Source organism: Harpia harpyja, chromosome 20 (assembly GCF_026419915.1).
Source record: "Harpia harpyja isolate bHarHar1 chromosome 20, bHarHar1 primary haplotype, whole genome shotgun sequence".
NCBI lineage: Eukaryota > Metazoa > Chordata > Aves > Accipitriformes > Accipitridae > Harpia > Harpia harpyja.
The window spans coordinates 9785274-9800387 of record NC_068959.1 but is presented as its reverse complement, the minus strand read 5'-3'; the positions used below and the strand labels follow the sequence as shown (position 1 = coordinate 9800387).

The 15114-nt window shown below is 39.3% G+C and overlaps 1 protein-coding gene across 7 annotated transcripts in view; it reads left to right on the top strand.

The window, feature by feature from the left end:
• The window catches only part of EBF1 (EBF transcription factor 1), a 285268-nt gene that overhangs the window by 236256 nt on the left and 33898 nt on the right, over positions 1 to 15114 (top strand). For all 7 annotated transcript variants that reach the window (XM_052816660.1, XM_052816657.1, XM_052816659.1 and 4 more), the window contains exon 11: positions 14232 to 14320. In XM_052816660.1, the coding sequence (XP_052672620.1) occupies positions 14232 to 14320 (89 nt within the window). The remainder of the gene's footprint in view (positions 1 to 14231; positions 14321 to 15114) is intronic.

The following is a 15114-nucleotide window of genomic DNA, read 5'->3' as shown; positions in this document are numbered from 1 at the left end:
CAGCCCAGCGACATACAAGGGCTGCCAGGCTGATATCAGCACGGTCTTTTCAGTGCAAAACCAAAGTGATTTTCTCTGAAGCCCAAGACATTGGACATTTTTGCAAATTCTTCCCTGCCTGGAGCCAGTTTCTGCTAGCCTTTGTGCCTGCTGTGCACAGTAGCTAAATGCATTAAGGGCCAAAAGACAAGTAGCTCCTCTTTTAAGTGTGCGATGCTGAGAGATGGTGCGGGAGGCCGGTCCTTCGTCTCTCTGTCCTTGTGTCCTCCCCGGTGAACTGAGGTGTCCTTCCAGCAAGTGGTTAGATACCAAGATGATGGCTTGGCGTGCATGGGGATCATGGGGCAGGAAGAAAAAGCTTTATTCGTGTGTTGCGTATACATAGCACAGGAGAGCAGAAAGCAGAGGTGCCCCAGGCCGGTTGCGATGGAGCTGCTTTGGAGCAGAGCAGCAGCATCAGTGCATTGCTCTGCACAGACTAATTAACTCTGCCAGCCAGGTGCTTAATACTTTGCGCATTCAGGGCCTTAGTGAGTTTGTCTGTTTAAGCGCATTCTTGCATACTGCTGATGGACCCAGAAGTATATTTATATATATTGCTTACTGCCTGGAAAGCTACAAATCAGTTACTAATAGATATGCCACTTCTAGCAAGATTAATGGTAAATTCCTCCTTTTAGACTGGCAATTTGCAAATTGCTAAATTAGATTTTAACATTCGAATACTCTTTTTTCATGTCACACTTGCAGCATCTTTGTTTTTATCACCTGATGATACTGTTTGTGTCAGTATTGAACTTGGAAGCATATTAATACGATACACATATATTTTGGTGGCAATTTTTTATAATGACAACAGTTCTCATGAAATCTACTCGAAACAAATTTGTACAGGATAATGTAATCCATTACAGTGAGATTTGGGTTTTGTTTTGAATTGGATGGAAGGAAGGTATTTGTTTTATACAAGAGAAAAGGGCAATACTGTGCTACTCTGAAGGTATTTTATTGATAACTTCAGAGCTGGGTTCTGAATTTTCCTATAGGTTGCCAGTGATACCTAGAAAATTAGGAAATAAACAAGCACAAATGCATGATTTTAAACCTGTGTGATCAGTTCTAGTTATCCATGTGTCGTGGTTTAACCCCCAGCCAGCAACTAAGCACCACACAGCTGCTCACTCACTGACCCCCCCACCCAGTGGGATGGGGGAGACAATCAGAAAGAAAAAGGTAAAACTGGTGGGTTGAGATAAGAACAGTTTAATAGAACAGAAAGGAAGAAACTAATAATGATTATAGCAACAATAATAAAGTGACAATAATAATGAAACAATTGGAATATACAAAACAAGTGATGCACAATGCAATTGCTTACCACTCGCTGACCGATGCCCAGTTAGTTCCTGAGCAGCGATCCCCACCCCAGGCCAACTCCCCCCCAGTTTATATACTGGGCATGACATCACATAGTATGGAACAGCCCTTTGGCCAGTTTGGGTCAGCTGTCCTGGCTGTGTCCCCTCCCAACTCCTTGTGCCCTTCCAGCCTTTTTGCTGGCTGGGCATGAGAAGCTGAAAGAAAAATCCTTGACTTATTCTAAACACTACTTAGCAACAACTGAAAACATCAGTGTGTTATCAACATTCTTCTCACACTGAATCCAAAACATAACACTATACCAGCTACTAGAAAGAAAATTAACTCTATCCCAGCCAAAACCAGGACATCATGGTAACTTTATATCTTCTACTCTATTTTCTGATCATCTTGCAGTCTTTAATCAGTTTATTCTACCTCTGCCTTGAATTAGGGAAATTATAATATTTATGGTTTAGGAGAAATTAATCCAGTAACACTTAAAAGATTTTTTTAAATCCTATTAAAAGGAAAATGGCTAATTTTGGTGAGCCTTATTTGAGCGCAGAAAAGTTTCAGCTACCTCAGAACACTGTTAGTCAGTTGGTGGACAAGTGTGGATGAGTGCAGGGATGTGGTAACTGCCTTGGGGTGCCATCAACCAGCAGAGATGCTTTGCTGCATGTCCCAAACTCAGCAGTGACCACTGAAGAACCAAAGGTTGGTTCACTCCTGCTGTAAATGAAACATTGGAAGTGTTTTGTAACAGGACAGTGAGTTTCAGTCTGGTTCCTCACTTCCTCACCTTTTACAGTTTCTTATTGAAGCATCAGCTTTATAGGTGAACAGTTGCACCTGGGATATTTTAATTTCCATACTCATCTTCACTGGTTTACCCAGTATATTCTAGATGGTAAATTGTGATGGTGGGAGAGAGGCAAGATCTGAAGGGAGCGATATAGGCAATTATTTTTACTTCCTCTTCTCTTATGGAAGAGGCCTGTGAGCCTGTGAGGCTCCAGATTCCAGATTAGTGATCTCTCTGTAGGCACGTTTGGAGGCTACTTAACTCATATTTGGGGCAGAGCTGCAGTATTTGTTGATTTCTCTGTAATTGACTTGCAAGGTGATCTAGCGCCGACAATTTAGCAAAGGCCTGTTCGGCCCCAGAGCGCTCATTTTGTCAGGAGCGTAAGCCCTTGACGGTGCTTGCTCATCACATCCAGCACCTCCCCTCCTTTGCCGAACCTCAGATCCCCCCCTAAGCGCAGTGGTGGGAGCAGACCTGCCAGCAGAGCTGCTGTGCAAATGGGGCACTAATGGTTTGCAAATCTGAAGATGGTTAACTGATCTGTGCATTCAATTAAGATGAGTTTCTCAGTTAACAGGCACCCTGGGAAGAAATGAGTTACTTTCATTTCTGGGATTATGAGCACTTAATGAAGAAGACATATCAGAATTCTGCCTGTGTTGCATGAGATAACCCTAAAATGCAGCACGGATTTTCAACTTACTCATCTAGCAAAAAAACTTGCCAGGTGAGAAGGAGAAATCGATGCTTGTATGAGTTCTCTTGCAGACGGGCTCATGGGGCTGAATGTAAAGTGGCATTGCATGCAAAGTTGGATTTTACTTTATGCTTTTCTTGAGGTCTATCACTTTGCTTGTGACTTGCCTATTTAAAATTATAATTCAAAATGTAATTTAAATAATATTTACCATATTCTTTCCTTAAGACTTACAATGTGAGCAGAACATCCGAGAAAGATGGATGTATCTGACTAGAGGTGGAGGCTTGGCTATCTGATGTATACATTCAAAATATAAACTAAGCTCCAGCCAGTAAAGTTTCCAGCCAGTATCAGTATAGTTTCAGAAAAATTGACAGAACGGTTCTGCTTTATACTGGCTAAGGATCTTGGACAAAGTGAATTTAAGATGAGTTTATGCTGGGCCTAAATGACTAATAAACACATTCAGGAGAAGCAAGGAAAACATAAATATTTCACACCAGTTTTGCACTGACATTGCTGACAAATGGGAGGGATGTTTGTGAGGATGATACTTTGGTTTTGGGACTTCCCTTTGTATTGCAACTTCCATAAGGAATAGGTGGTATCACTGTGTCTCATTAACTGTTACAGCTAAGCTGAGCGAGCAGCTGACTGTGTCTTAGTGACCAGCCGCCTGGAGAAGCATGGCCACTTTCTCCACAAGTGCAGACTGGATCAAGGGCTGGAGTTTCTTACCCCCGTCTTATATTTGCAGAGATTGAGAGACCATATATAACTGTAAGCAAAAGTGATGAATGACGATATATCAGGGAGAAGAGAAAAGGTAGGAAGGACTGCTTTTACCTGCGGACGTCACCCGTTTGTGATATTTTTGCCACGTAAGAATGCTTACACAAGTGAGCCCAGGTGAGCTAGCAAGGTATGACACGTTCAGAATAACACCTTGGGGCTGAACCCGCTGCTGCTGGAGCAAATAGCCTGTGTGGAAGGAATCCCTCTACTAAACATACCCTTCTCACTTGCAGTCCCAAGTTATTAATGAAGGGGCTGGGCTGGCTTTTCGGCTGTAAATGAGGGGGGAAGCCTGGGAACTGTTTGGGGTCCATAAAAACAGGATGCGTCTCCCGAGAAAGGCTGCTGGAAGAGGGGAGCAGACTGGGAAGCACTGACAAAGATGAGTCTCTTCCAAAGTCTGATGGGGTGAGGTGGATGGGAAGCCAACTTTTTTGAGCTTGGTTTCGAAAGACTCCTGCCAGGCAAAAAACCCGAGGTGGATTTGGTAGGTTTAGGTGCTGCACTGAGTACAAGACGTGCAAGCAGGTGAGGACCTTATGCATACTCTGTTTACGTGCATGCATATGCACAAAGCATGGGAAGGAGGTGCCAAGAGGGAGCTGCAGCTGGAGTGAACCAATTACCCCTCCTTGCCTGCAGATTGGCAGCTGGGACCTTGTGGGGAAGTAGGTGTTAGTCCACTTAGGCTGAAGAGGAAAATTAAGTCAGGTTCCCTGTTCACTTGGTGAGATGTTTTCTTGGGTATAATCAGTGCAGTAAAGAATAACTTGGAATTTTTCTTTGCCCCTTCGGGTAGGAATAAGTAAAAATATTTTGCTTCCAGTACTGTATTGGTCAGGATCATTGCAGTCACTTCAGAGGGAGGGGAAAAATAAATTAGAATTATTGTTAGGAGCCTACTGTACCTTGGCCACTGGTAGATGGGTTATGCCATATTAATCCTTGCTTGTTTTCTGACCTCCTCAGCAACTCACCTTGGTTAATTAATTAGTTTCAGCTAAATTACTTTCACATATGGATAATTTTCTTTTTACCACCACCCAGTACCCCATTTGATTAAATTAAATCAAGCACGTAGTCAATCGCCTTTCTGCCAAAAAAAAAAGAAAAAAGAAAAGTCATTGATGTGGTTTTCCATCGTTTATAAATTACCTAGGAAAGCAACTGAGGAGGCATTGAGTTTGGTCCTGAGGTATGGCTAGTCAGTCCTTCTAAGGCAAAAGCAATACTGCATCTTTAAACAGGCTTGAATAAGGTTTCTTTAACTATTGAGCCTAACTCTGAGATCTCCCCTGCTGTGAGCCATAAGTTGCTTGTAGGCTTGTTCTAGAGAGTAATAAGTATTGTTGTTTAGCAATTGTGTTGTTGAAATTCAGCTCCACTATGTCTGACAGTATTTATCTAAAATACTTTCCCTGGTGCGTGCTCAAGTTCCAGTAAACCGTGTCTTATTGTGCGACCTTTTCATTTTCCAGTGAAAAGGGATCAGCTCGTCAGATAAAAGCTACAAGCTGGAGTACAGGAAAAATGCGTGCTCAGAAAATCCGAGCATGATTGAAAACAAGATGTGTTAAATCAATGCAGTTTATCGCCTGCCTATTCCTGGCAATTGCTGTTCTAAGCTCATTCTGAGCACACACTAGATGATAAAAGTATAGTGTCACAGTGCTCACTGGGGTGTGAGGGCAGGGAAACATGTTTATCAGACAGGCTGGTATGATTTTTTTTTTACCCTTGGTAACAGTTATTGTCAAAATTTTTGCAAAAAAACCCCTGAACAATTATAGAAGCAGGTGATATAACTGCTGCTAAAATCAGAGACTACTGAGAGCTCTGAAATTATACATTTCTATTTAAATGTTACAAACTAGCAAACAGCAAACCCAACTGTTTTAATTTTAAACAATTTGCTGTATCATTCAGGGTATAGCAAAAATGGTCCTTTTGCTTTCGACTGAGTAGCCTTATCACAATTTCATATAGACAAATCAAAGCTAAAGTTTAGAAATAGGGATGTTTGGAATCTATTGTTTTCTCAAGGGATTTAAGCTTAGTTATGGAGAAGAGTTAAAGACCTAAATTAAACCTCACAGGAGGTCAGTCCCTTCCAAGAACATCACACCTATAATGTTCATTACAGCTAGGCACAATTCATCTCATTTTTATGATTCAGCTCTACTTGTATTTCTCCATGAATCTCATTTGCAGAGATTTTGGATGTGATAGCTGGTGTTTTTCCAATTTTCTCTCTTGAACATTCTTTTTGCTCTGACCACAGTGCACTTGCACATCAGAAGTCTATAATTTTCAGAAACAGCCGAATTTAGGCTAAGATGCTTTCTGATAGGAATGGCTTTGGCATTCAGACAGGACACTGAGTTTTTCATTTATGCATCCCCTGGTAATATTTTTTTTTTTAATAATCTGAAAAGAAGATGCAAAATAGAAGGGTTAAAAGCAAGTGAGAGAGAGGGATTATTCAAAAGAAAATATTTCTGCATACCAACATGTTACAACAATGGCTTTCAATGCTGTCTACCCCAAAGGAATTTGTGAAGGGTGACAAAAAGAAACAACTCCCTATATGTTACACAAAATTATCTCTTTGAAAATTTAAAGGTGTCTGCACCTATGTTGTAGAATTTGAGGAGTCCATGCAAAGGAAAAATGTTTAAAATATGCATAGTAAAAAATGAAAGAAAAGGTTACATGAGGTGACATTTTAGCATTTCCTACAGTCTGTATGGTACACCTCTGCATCTGTTTCTGAGCCAACAGTTTAAAAATAAATGCAGTGTCTTTATTTTTCAAATCTTTTTAAGTAGACCTAAATATAGACCTTATAGCTAACCTTCGGCACCCATTATTTTAAATCTTGGCTTGTATGCATTTTTGTGCTTGTGTGTATGTGTACACATGTATTTATTTATTTAAATGAAGGGGTAATCCATTGAGAGCTAGCCATTTTCAGTAAATCTTTTGCTGTATGCTCATGTTCGTTACCAGAATGTGTCTGACAAATAGGAAAATATTCACATGTAAATGCTGTTCTTTCCCTTTTCGTAATGACTGCCAAAGATGCATCAATTAACCTAGATGACTAGACAAAGTAACCAACATGCATTAATTTCTTTCTGGTCCTCTGTATACATATCCCCAGTGAATTCTAGCAGCCTGTTCTGAAACCGGTATGTTTAAATTCCAGTGCCTGAAACTGGACTCTGTTTCAGAGTCCCTTAAGGCCAAATCTTCCCCATTAGCCAAGAGGTCAGCACAGTCAGAGGAAGAAGAAACTGCGAAGCTCACAAATTGTTTGACTTTTTTTTTCAAGCCAGATTGCAGGTTGCTAAGGGTGAACATTCAGAGTTAATGTATTTGGAGAAACTAACACATGACTCTTGCTAGACAGATCTAGTAATTTCTTTCCTTAACTTTCATAAAAAAATTTGGGCTCAAGACATGCATTCCTTGCATCTTCAGCACCCCTACTGGCTGCAGAGACTGGGCTAGGTGGGAAGGGAATAACTCCTCTGGTTCTTAGTTGCTGGAGAAAAATTGTTATCAGGAAGAAAATATCACGCTGTCTATCATGTTTGTAATAACATTGATGAACACAGTGGAGCTGCCTCAAACGCTGGCCTATTGCATCTTTAGTTCAAGTAAAGAGCAGTCACTAGGGAAACTCAAGAGATCTAGGTGTTAGATTTATCATTTGACTCAGCTCTGCATTTTTCTTACTGCTTGGCACATGCACGTGGTGTCTGTTTGGGCATTTACACGGCAATAAAATATAGGAATTACATTTCACATGTCTCTATCTCTTTCTATTTCTGATTAAAAAAAATGACATCATGTCACAGTTTGATTTTAAAAATGGAAATTCAGTGCACAAAAGTATGTTTAAGTGATGGAGTACTGAGACCAGAAAAGCAAGGAAATTCTGAGTTAGCCCTGGAAGGGCCTTTCTAGCTCAAACCTTTCTGTGCAGCCTCTCGCTGTCCCACCCGCTTCCGTTTTCCATTGCTTGTGGGAATAAACACTCCAGGGAAAGTCAGTGGAAAGGAAACTTTATAAAAAGCAAGCCAAATTCACAACAACAACAAATAGCTCAAATGCTTGCATGTTTTCATTTAACGGTCTTTAATTAGCAAAGGAATAGTCTTTGCAGGGAGATTTGCAAAACAGACTTTTTTTCATTTGATGATGGGGTTTTGAAGTGTTTGGGTTTTTTTTTGCTGTCTTTGTAGAGCAGTCATAAAGAGGCCACTATGCATAAGAGTTGTTGGGTAGGGTTTGCTTACAGCATGCCATGTCAAGATGTTGCTTTATAATATCATCCATTGTTAGTATTGCTCTACTGCAGGGCTTTAGCAAGGCATTTTGGCACCTGGAGTTTGATATTAATATGGTGTGTCCTGTCCTATCCTATCCCTATCTCCGAGAGTCAAGGTTTTATTTTGTTAAAAAGTCAGGGACTTCGAGCAGAAATCACCCAGAGCCTGGAGGCACAACCCACAGGCTGTTAGTGAAGGCAAATACCCTGGATCAGCTCCATGGCAGCATCTTGCCGCTACGAGAGGAAGGAGCTCCTGCTTTCCATCTCCTTATAGAGTCTGTGCTCAGTAAGAGTGGGCAGTCACAAGCTTTCGTGTGACTACTCTCAGTTGCTGCTGCTTGCACCCCATACTGCTGTTTCTCAGCAGTGTGGAAATACAGACAGAAGTACAGATTAAAAAGGAAGAGAGCTGATTATAGAGGTGGGCATCTGAGTTGGTGGAGGAAGAGGCCAAACGTTCAAGAGAAAAGAAGTCCTTAGCTATAAAATGCCTCTGGAGATGCTAAGATTGGAAGGCTCCCGTCGAAGAGTCTGCCTTCCTAGCTGCCCTTGATTTTATGCAAAATATTCATTCTCTGTGCCTTCAAATATTCTGCCCTGGTTTAATCTGGACACCGAGAGACACGTTAAATGTGTTCCTGACCTGGCCTTCATTGCTGTGACAGTGCTCCAGCATTTTGGCATGGATTCCTTCATACTCTTTTGTGACTATGAAGTGTTGAGATGGGTAACTTTGTGTGTCTTGGCCACAGAGTCAACTTCTATTTATGTTTTGATGAAGTTTCTCTTGTCAGACAGGAGAAAATTCAAAATAGCTGCATTGTAGACCGCAAAGCCCCATCCCTTTGACATATAGTTCAGAACTTGTCACTAGGTGTCTAATTTTGTTGTAGAGCCAAATTTAAAAAAATAATGGATTCATGAAGAGACAAAGGTAAAGTCTAAAGAATCTTCTTCCATTCCACTGTTGTAGCCACAGCCTCCTGGACATAATCTGAAGCCATTATAGCTCTGTGCTTCTGCAGGTCATAATTACCTTAAAACTTGATGCCTCTGCCTTCCAAGAAAACCGGCAACTCTCTGGTGTGCCACAGGAGCAAGCACTGTGGGACACTTAATTGCCATGCGCAGCCTTTCCCTGGGTGTTTCACTTAAAACAATCAAGACCAGGTTTCTCATCTGGGACAGGGACAGTCAGACCTGTGGACCTGAGGCCAATTTGTTTGTAGCCTTCAGCCTTTTTTTGTTGTTGTTATTTGAGCCCTTTATAGTCCCTTCCCTCTCCTTACAGCCTTTTCCACTGGAAAAGCATATGGGAAGTTCATAGGTCTAAGTGCTGCTTTCTCATTGGTTTTGGGTCAAACAGAATGAAAAAGAAACAAAGGCTGCAAAATAAAAGGAATAAATGAAACCATGAATGCATGGGAAACAAATTAACTGGATATGTTTTACGTTCTGAAATATTTCCATAATGCTTCTATGTAGCGTGTGTTTATTTTTCTTTGAATAATAATGTTAAAATGTGTCTAATTCAATTACTCTCTGCATTTGCTGAATGAGTTTTCCTTGGTGAAGAGTTCTCCTACACTACCCCAAGCTACGAATTCCATATGATATTTGAACAGGTCCTTTTAATTGCTGATATTAAGTGTCGATCATTCTGCTGTAAGTTGGCAGCGTGGCCAGAGAAACAAATTCCTCTTTCAGATACATCAGACAGTCATTCAATTAACGACCAAAGTTCTATTGACACAGTAGGAATTCATTATGTGAAATATTAAAAAAAGCCCTCCACTGACTAGTTAAAAAAAAAGAGAAAGAGACTTTTAAAGATGGTGGATTATCTACATGCAGTTATTAAAAGTATTCGTACAGAATTTGAAATTATACTTATGGTGGAAACATTTTTCTCAGAGGCATAAGCAGCATTTCTGTTGAAAAATAAGTTGGACTTTGAAAAGATGAATATAATGTACACATCCTTATTTCCATAGACATTGTGCATTTTCTTGATTAAAAGCCTTAGATTTTATGAGTTATGGCTTTAGACTTGCTGCATAAAGAGCTTCATGGCTTATTCTGTTAGAGTCTAATTTGAAAGAAAGTTCTTCCTCAAGGGTTTAAAAAGTAATTCATAAAATGGTAAGAATAATAAATATTGTGCCTTAACTCATACACTAGGATAGATAGGCAGATTTTGTACACCTGGGTGTAATTTCAGTTAATTCACACAAGAGACAGGCTGAAAGTTTATTGTTTGGAAGGAGAAAAATGGCTTAAATCTTGTATTTGCAAAAATGATTATATTAGCTTAAATGAAAATGCTACTCTATTAATGGCTTCAATAAGCTTTGCATTTGGAAAAGTATTTTAATAAAAAGTTACCTGAAGTTTACCGCAACTTAAAATATGTAAGTGAGGGGAAAGTACTTACTTTGATTTATATGTCTTTTGGAGGTGTAATTATTGGCTTTTTACTCACCTATGTAAAACAATGTACTTTTGTAAATGGATTTCTGGCCACTTTACTCCTTTTTTTTTTCACATAAAAAGTAAGCACTGTCAATCAAAGAATTTTAAGGTTTATTTCCTCTTTAGAAATGATTGATAGCCTTTTAGATTTACAAGTTGACAAGTTAAAGGGTTCTATTGGTATAATTATGTACTAAATTCACAGTCTTTCAATTTAAATGTCCTTTTAAAACCACAAGATTATCATACCTGTATTTTGAAAAGTGGGCCAGTCAGTTTGGGTTGGTATACAAATTGCTGCCATTAGCCTTGGGACCTATTTGAATTTAGTACAGTTTTTTAAAGTTAGTAGTACTTTCAATAGTACTTTTAAAATTTAGGGTAATGGGAATGCATTTTAAGTACAGTATGTGTTAGCTTGTTTTTAATGTATGGATGTCAAGAACACAAATAGAGAGTTTGTATTTCTTATTGATTTTTTTTTTTCCAATCATGGAAAAGACAACTTTCTTTGAATTAGAGCACTGGGAAATGCGTTATTGTGAATGGACTTCAAAGGCAGAGACCAAGCTCGCACACACTGGGGACAGAGGCAAAACCTTGCATGGAGTTGGTATCTGACCTCGTACATTAGCTGCCACTAGTGGTGGCCTGAGCACTGGCTCTTCTACAATGCTAGGAGATCAGAATTTCACCTTTTCTTTGGAGTTTTGCCAGCTAGTGACACAGGAACTGGTGTGGCCGTAACACTGAAGGTGGGGTTAAATATTTAAATAGGGCTCTTTCTTCGAGATGTGACAAATTACATTTGACTTGGATTCTAAATGCACTGAAGAATGGAGGGCTGATACCATTCCAATCTGTGGTTAGATGTTCAGGCAGCTAAAGATTTCTTCTTTTCATTTTATCTGAGACTGAAAGGGTTGAACGGTTATAGACTAATGAGTGATATTTGACAACTACACTTTAGGACCCAATCCTGCAAATTGCTGTGTGCAGCCTCTCCCCACCACTAAAGTAAAGCTGAAGCTATTTGAAGCAGAAAGTTTTCAGTATCTCTCAGAGGATGCTTGATGCCTTGTGAGATTGGACCATAAAATTAACATTTTTTTTTGGTCATTTAGTTCAGAAAATACTCACAGGAAATACTCTGTGGATTTCAAATGTGTTGAATGTGTGGGAAGATACGAGAAAATGACTGCTATCTCTGGGGGGATTTCAGAACTGGCCTCCATTTATAATACTGCAGAATTTAGTAACTACTTTCCCAAAGGATGTAAAGGGAAAATGGCCATAAACTAGACTGAATTAGAGAAGAAATACATTTGGCAGAACCACGCTAAAATCTTCTAACATATTTGCAAAAGAAATGTAAATTAGAACTGTAGGGGTTTTTTTAATCTTCTCAGAGAACAGCTATTTTTTATAATAAATATAAATAGCAGTGAATTAATGTATTGTAAAATTTGAAGAAGGTCTAAACTAAACGGGTCCATGATAAGAAGCCATGTAAGGAAACTCAAAGGTAATGAAACCGGGGGTTTACAAACCCAGGTACTGTGATATTTTCTGCAAAACTACACAACAGAGTGGACAGCATGTGGCCAGGGTGTGAAAGGAAATGTGGAAAAAAGGCCCAACCATCCAAAAACCAAAAAGGGTGCAAGCAGGGGAAAAGCCTTATTCTCACTCCTTCCATACAATCACCTGAATATAAATAAAAGATCAAATTTAGATATTCCTGATGAAGGGAAGTGCATGAAAAAACCCAAGGAGACTAGAGGGATGTCATGATCTCTGGGGCAAAAAAACCTTCTGACAATAGTCCAGAAAGTAAAATCCTGAAAGATTTCTAGTTTGGTATTACAATAATAATGTAACAGTAATTTCAGGATATGCTCAGAAGATTCCTGTCTGACACTAGAGAAATGTTGAGATTCTGCTGGACTGTGTGATTCCCCTACAGCACCTTCCTTCTGCCTCAATTTGCAGTAGCATCGCTGGGCCAGCTTACAGAGTTGGGATGTGCTGAAGGCCCAGGAGGATATAAAAATCTGACCCTTTGGTTGCCAGTAGAACCATCTGCTGTGGAAATGTGGTTTGAAAATAGTAATTTAAATGGAACAGTTTCTTTAAAAACTGGACTGTTTTGTGGGATTGTTTATGGAACACCAATTAATTAAAAATACGCCAGGGATTAGATACTACTTTCATGACAACAATGTGGTCTGGCTAAAGATCTTTAACATTAGGAGTATTAAAAAAATGTTCTCTTCACCTAAAAAGTGGAAGTATGGACAAATTGTGCCATGTTGATCAGACTGATGGAGTTGTGTAACTTGCTGTGGGATAAGCATCATTGAGCTACATGAGAGTGCTTAGACAAGTGAGACTGGAAGATATAGTTTGATGATAAATCTGTTTGCAAGAATCAGATGGCATCATTCTAGCCACATAGTAAAGCTCATAACAAAACCATCATAAAGGTACAAGATATATTCATAATTTAGTAGCAGATCGTGTGCAAGAAATATTTTTTTTGTTATTAATAAGCTAAAACAAAATAAGAAAAACTTTAAAGTGACAAAAAAGAAAAAAAAAAATCAGATTTCCTGTCCACCAAAAAAAAAAAAGGCTGAAAATATAAAAATCAATATTGGAAATTTTTTTTTCATTTAACTCAAAAAAATTGCAATCAAACTGCTGTGAAAAATTTCATCATCTCTATTGGCATGGGAAAGTCAAGATGTGCTGTTGTTTAGAGATGCTTGAGAATGCTTGACTGTTGTTCCAGTTCACCAAAGCACTTAAGAAATTTTAAGCACATGTTGAAGTCTCACTAACATCTGAGTTTTAAAGTGATCATATGACTGGAAATATAGCTAGAAGGTCATTCAGTGCAGTCCCCTGTAATTATAGGCAATCATATAAAAACATAATATGCTCAAATTTGCTTTGCTGAAAGCAAATGGGTTTAAGTATGTGCTTACAGATAAGCATGTGCTTAAAGGCTTGGCACAATCAGAGCTTTGATTAGTGCAGGCAGACCAGCATTTTCATGAAGATTAAAGTGTTCCACTTCTACCATTTCTCTCCTCCATTTTATTGGACAAGGACTGGGGAAAGATGAACTAAAAACATAGATTCTTTTTTTTTTAGATTCATTAAGTCTTTAGGATCAGTTTAGTGCTGATTGGAGCCTGAGCTGGGCTGCTGAAGTCAGTGTCAATGAGTAAAGCCTCTGCCAAGACAAATGCCTGTAGTTCACAACAAAATTATATGTGATCATTGCACATGGAGCATATTAAATGTATAATAGAATCTGGAAGAAGAGAGACGCCCTAATAGTTACTTCTTTTGTCTTCCAATCGCAAAGGACCTTCGTCATAATATCAAAGCAGGAAAAAAACCAACATGAAAGATGGGGTGCAAAGTATTTATCCAATTAATTTCATGGCGGCTTTCAGAGATAATAATTGGTTCCTATTTGGAAGATGTATGCAACATCCCCAAATTTTCCAGCAACCTTGTTTTAGAAGCTCAAGTGGGAAGGTTTGCATTGTGGTTTGAACCAAAGCCTCAGAACCAACCTCAAACAGCGTTTGAACCAAGACTTCATAGTCAGTGCTGATTCCAGTAAAAGGGGATTTTGCTGTGATCCTTCCTCGGTCTTGCAATGCATTGCCAATTGTTACAGTGCAATGGAGCCTGCTTGCTATGCGTTTGTCACATCACGATGTTTGTTGTTGTTTCAGCTCTGAACGAACCCACCATTGACTATGGTTTCCAAAGGTTACAGAAGGTTATCCCCCGGCACCCTGGTGACCCCGAACGCTTGCCAAAGGTCAGCACAAAGTTTGTTGTTTTATTAAATATGGTAAAGCTGGTTACTGCATGTTTTTGTCTGAGAGTGCAAGACTCTCTAAATGTAATGGTCCCAGTTTGGTCCCCAACCCAGATAAGCTGAAAGAGAGGCATGGCCAATAAAGCCCGATCAGCAACTTTCATTGTAGGCTTATGAGACTTCTTGGACTTTCTGAGTCACAGCTAACTCAAACAGCTCTTGCCTTTCTTAAAAGCACATCTTACTCTGTGTTCTGAAATACTTAACAAAGAACATATTTTTGGTTGGTATTTTGGAACCTGAGCAGCTTATTCATAGAAGAATGACGCTTCTTGGTTTTGGTATCACAGTAGTACTTGCCATTATAATTTTGAGAACTTGACCATTGATAAAATCAAGTTATTTGGATCTTCAGGGAATGTGAGTCCACTGCTGCTGCACCATGTATTGCTTTAGGATAATAATTATTATATACTGCTTTATTTCAGGATTGCTGAAATAATTACAGCAATGCATAGTGAAGTGATTTGATGTTTGTTCCCATCAAAATTAGTGGGAGTTTTTTTGTTGATTTCTGTCAAGTAAAAGCTGAGGAAGAAAACGAATAGTTTGCATAGGCTTCTAGTACTTCTGTCTTGTACTGTGAAAATGCTGTCTGGGTCTGCACTCAGTTCTGTTCTTGCTACCTTGCCATACTGTACTTTCTCTGGTGAGAATTTGTGGTGAGTTTTGTGATATACTGGAGAAAGAGGTGCAGTATTTGAAAAAGTGTTGCTCTTTGCCACAGGAACACT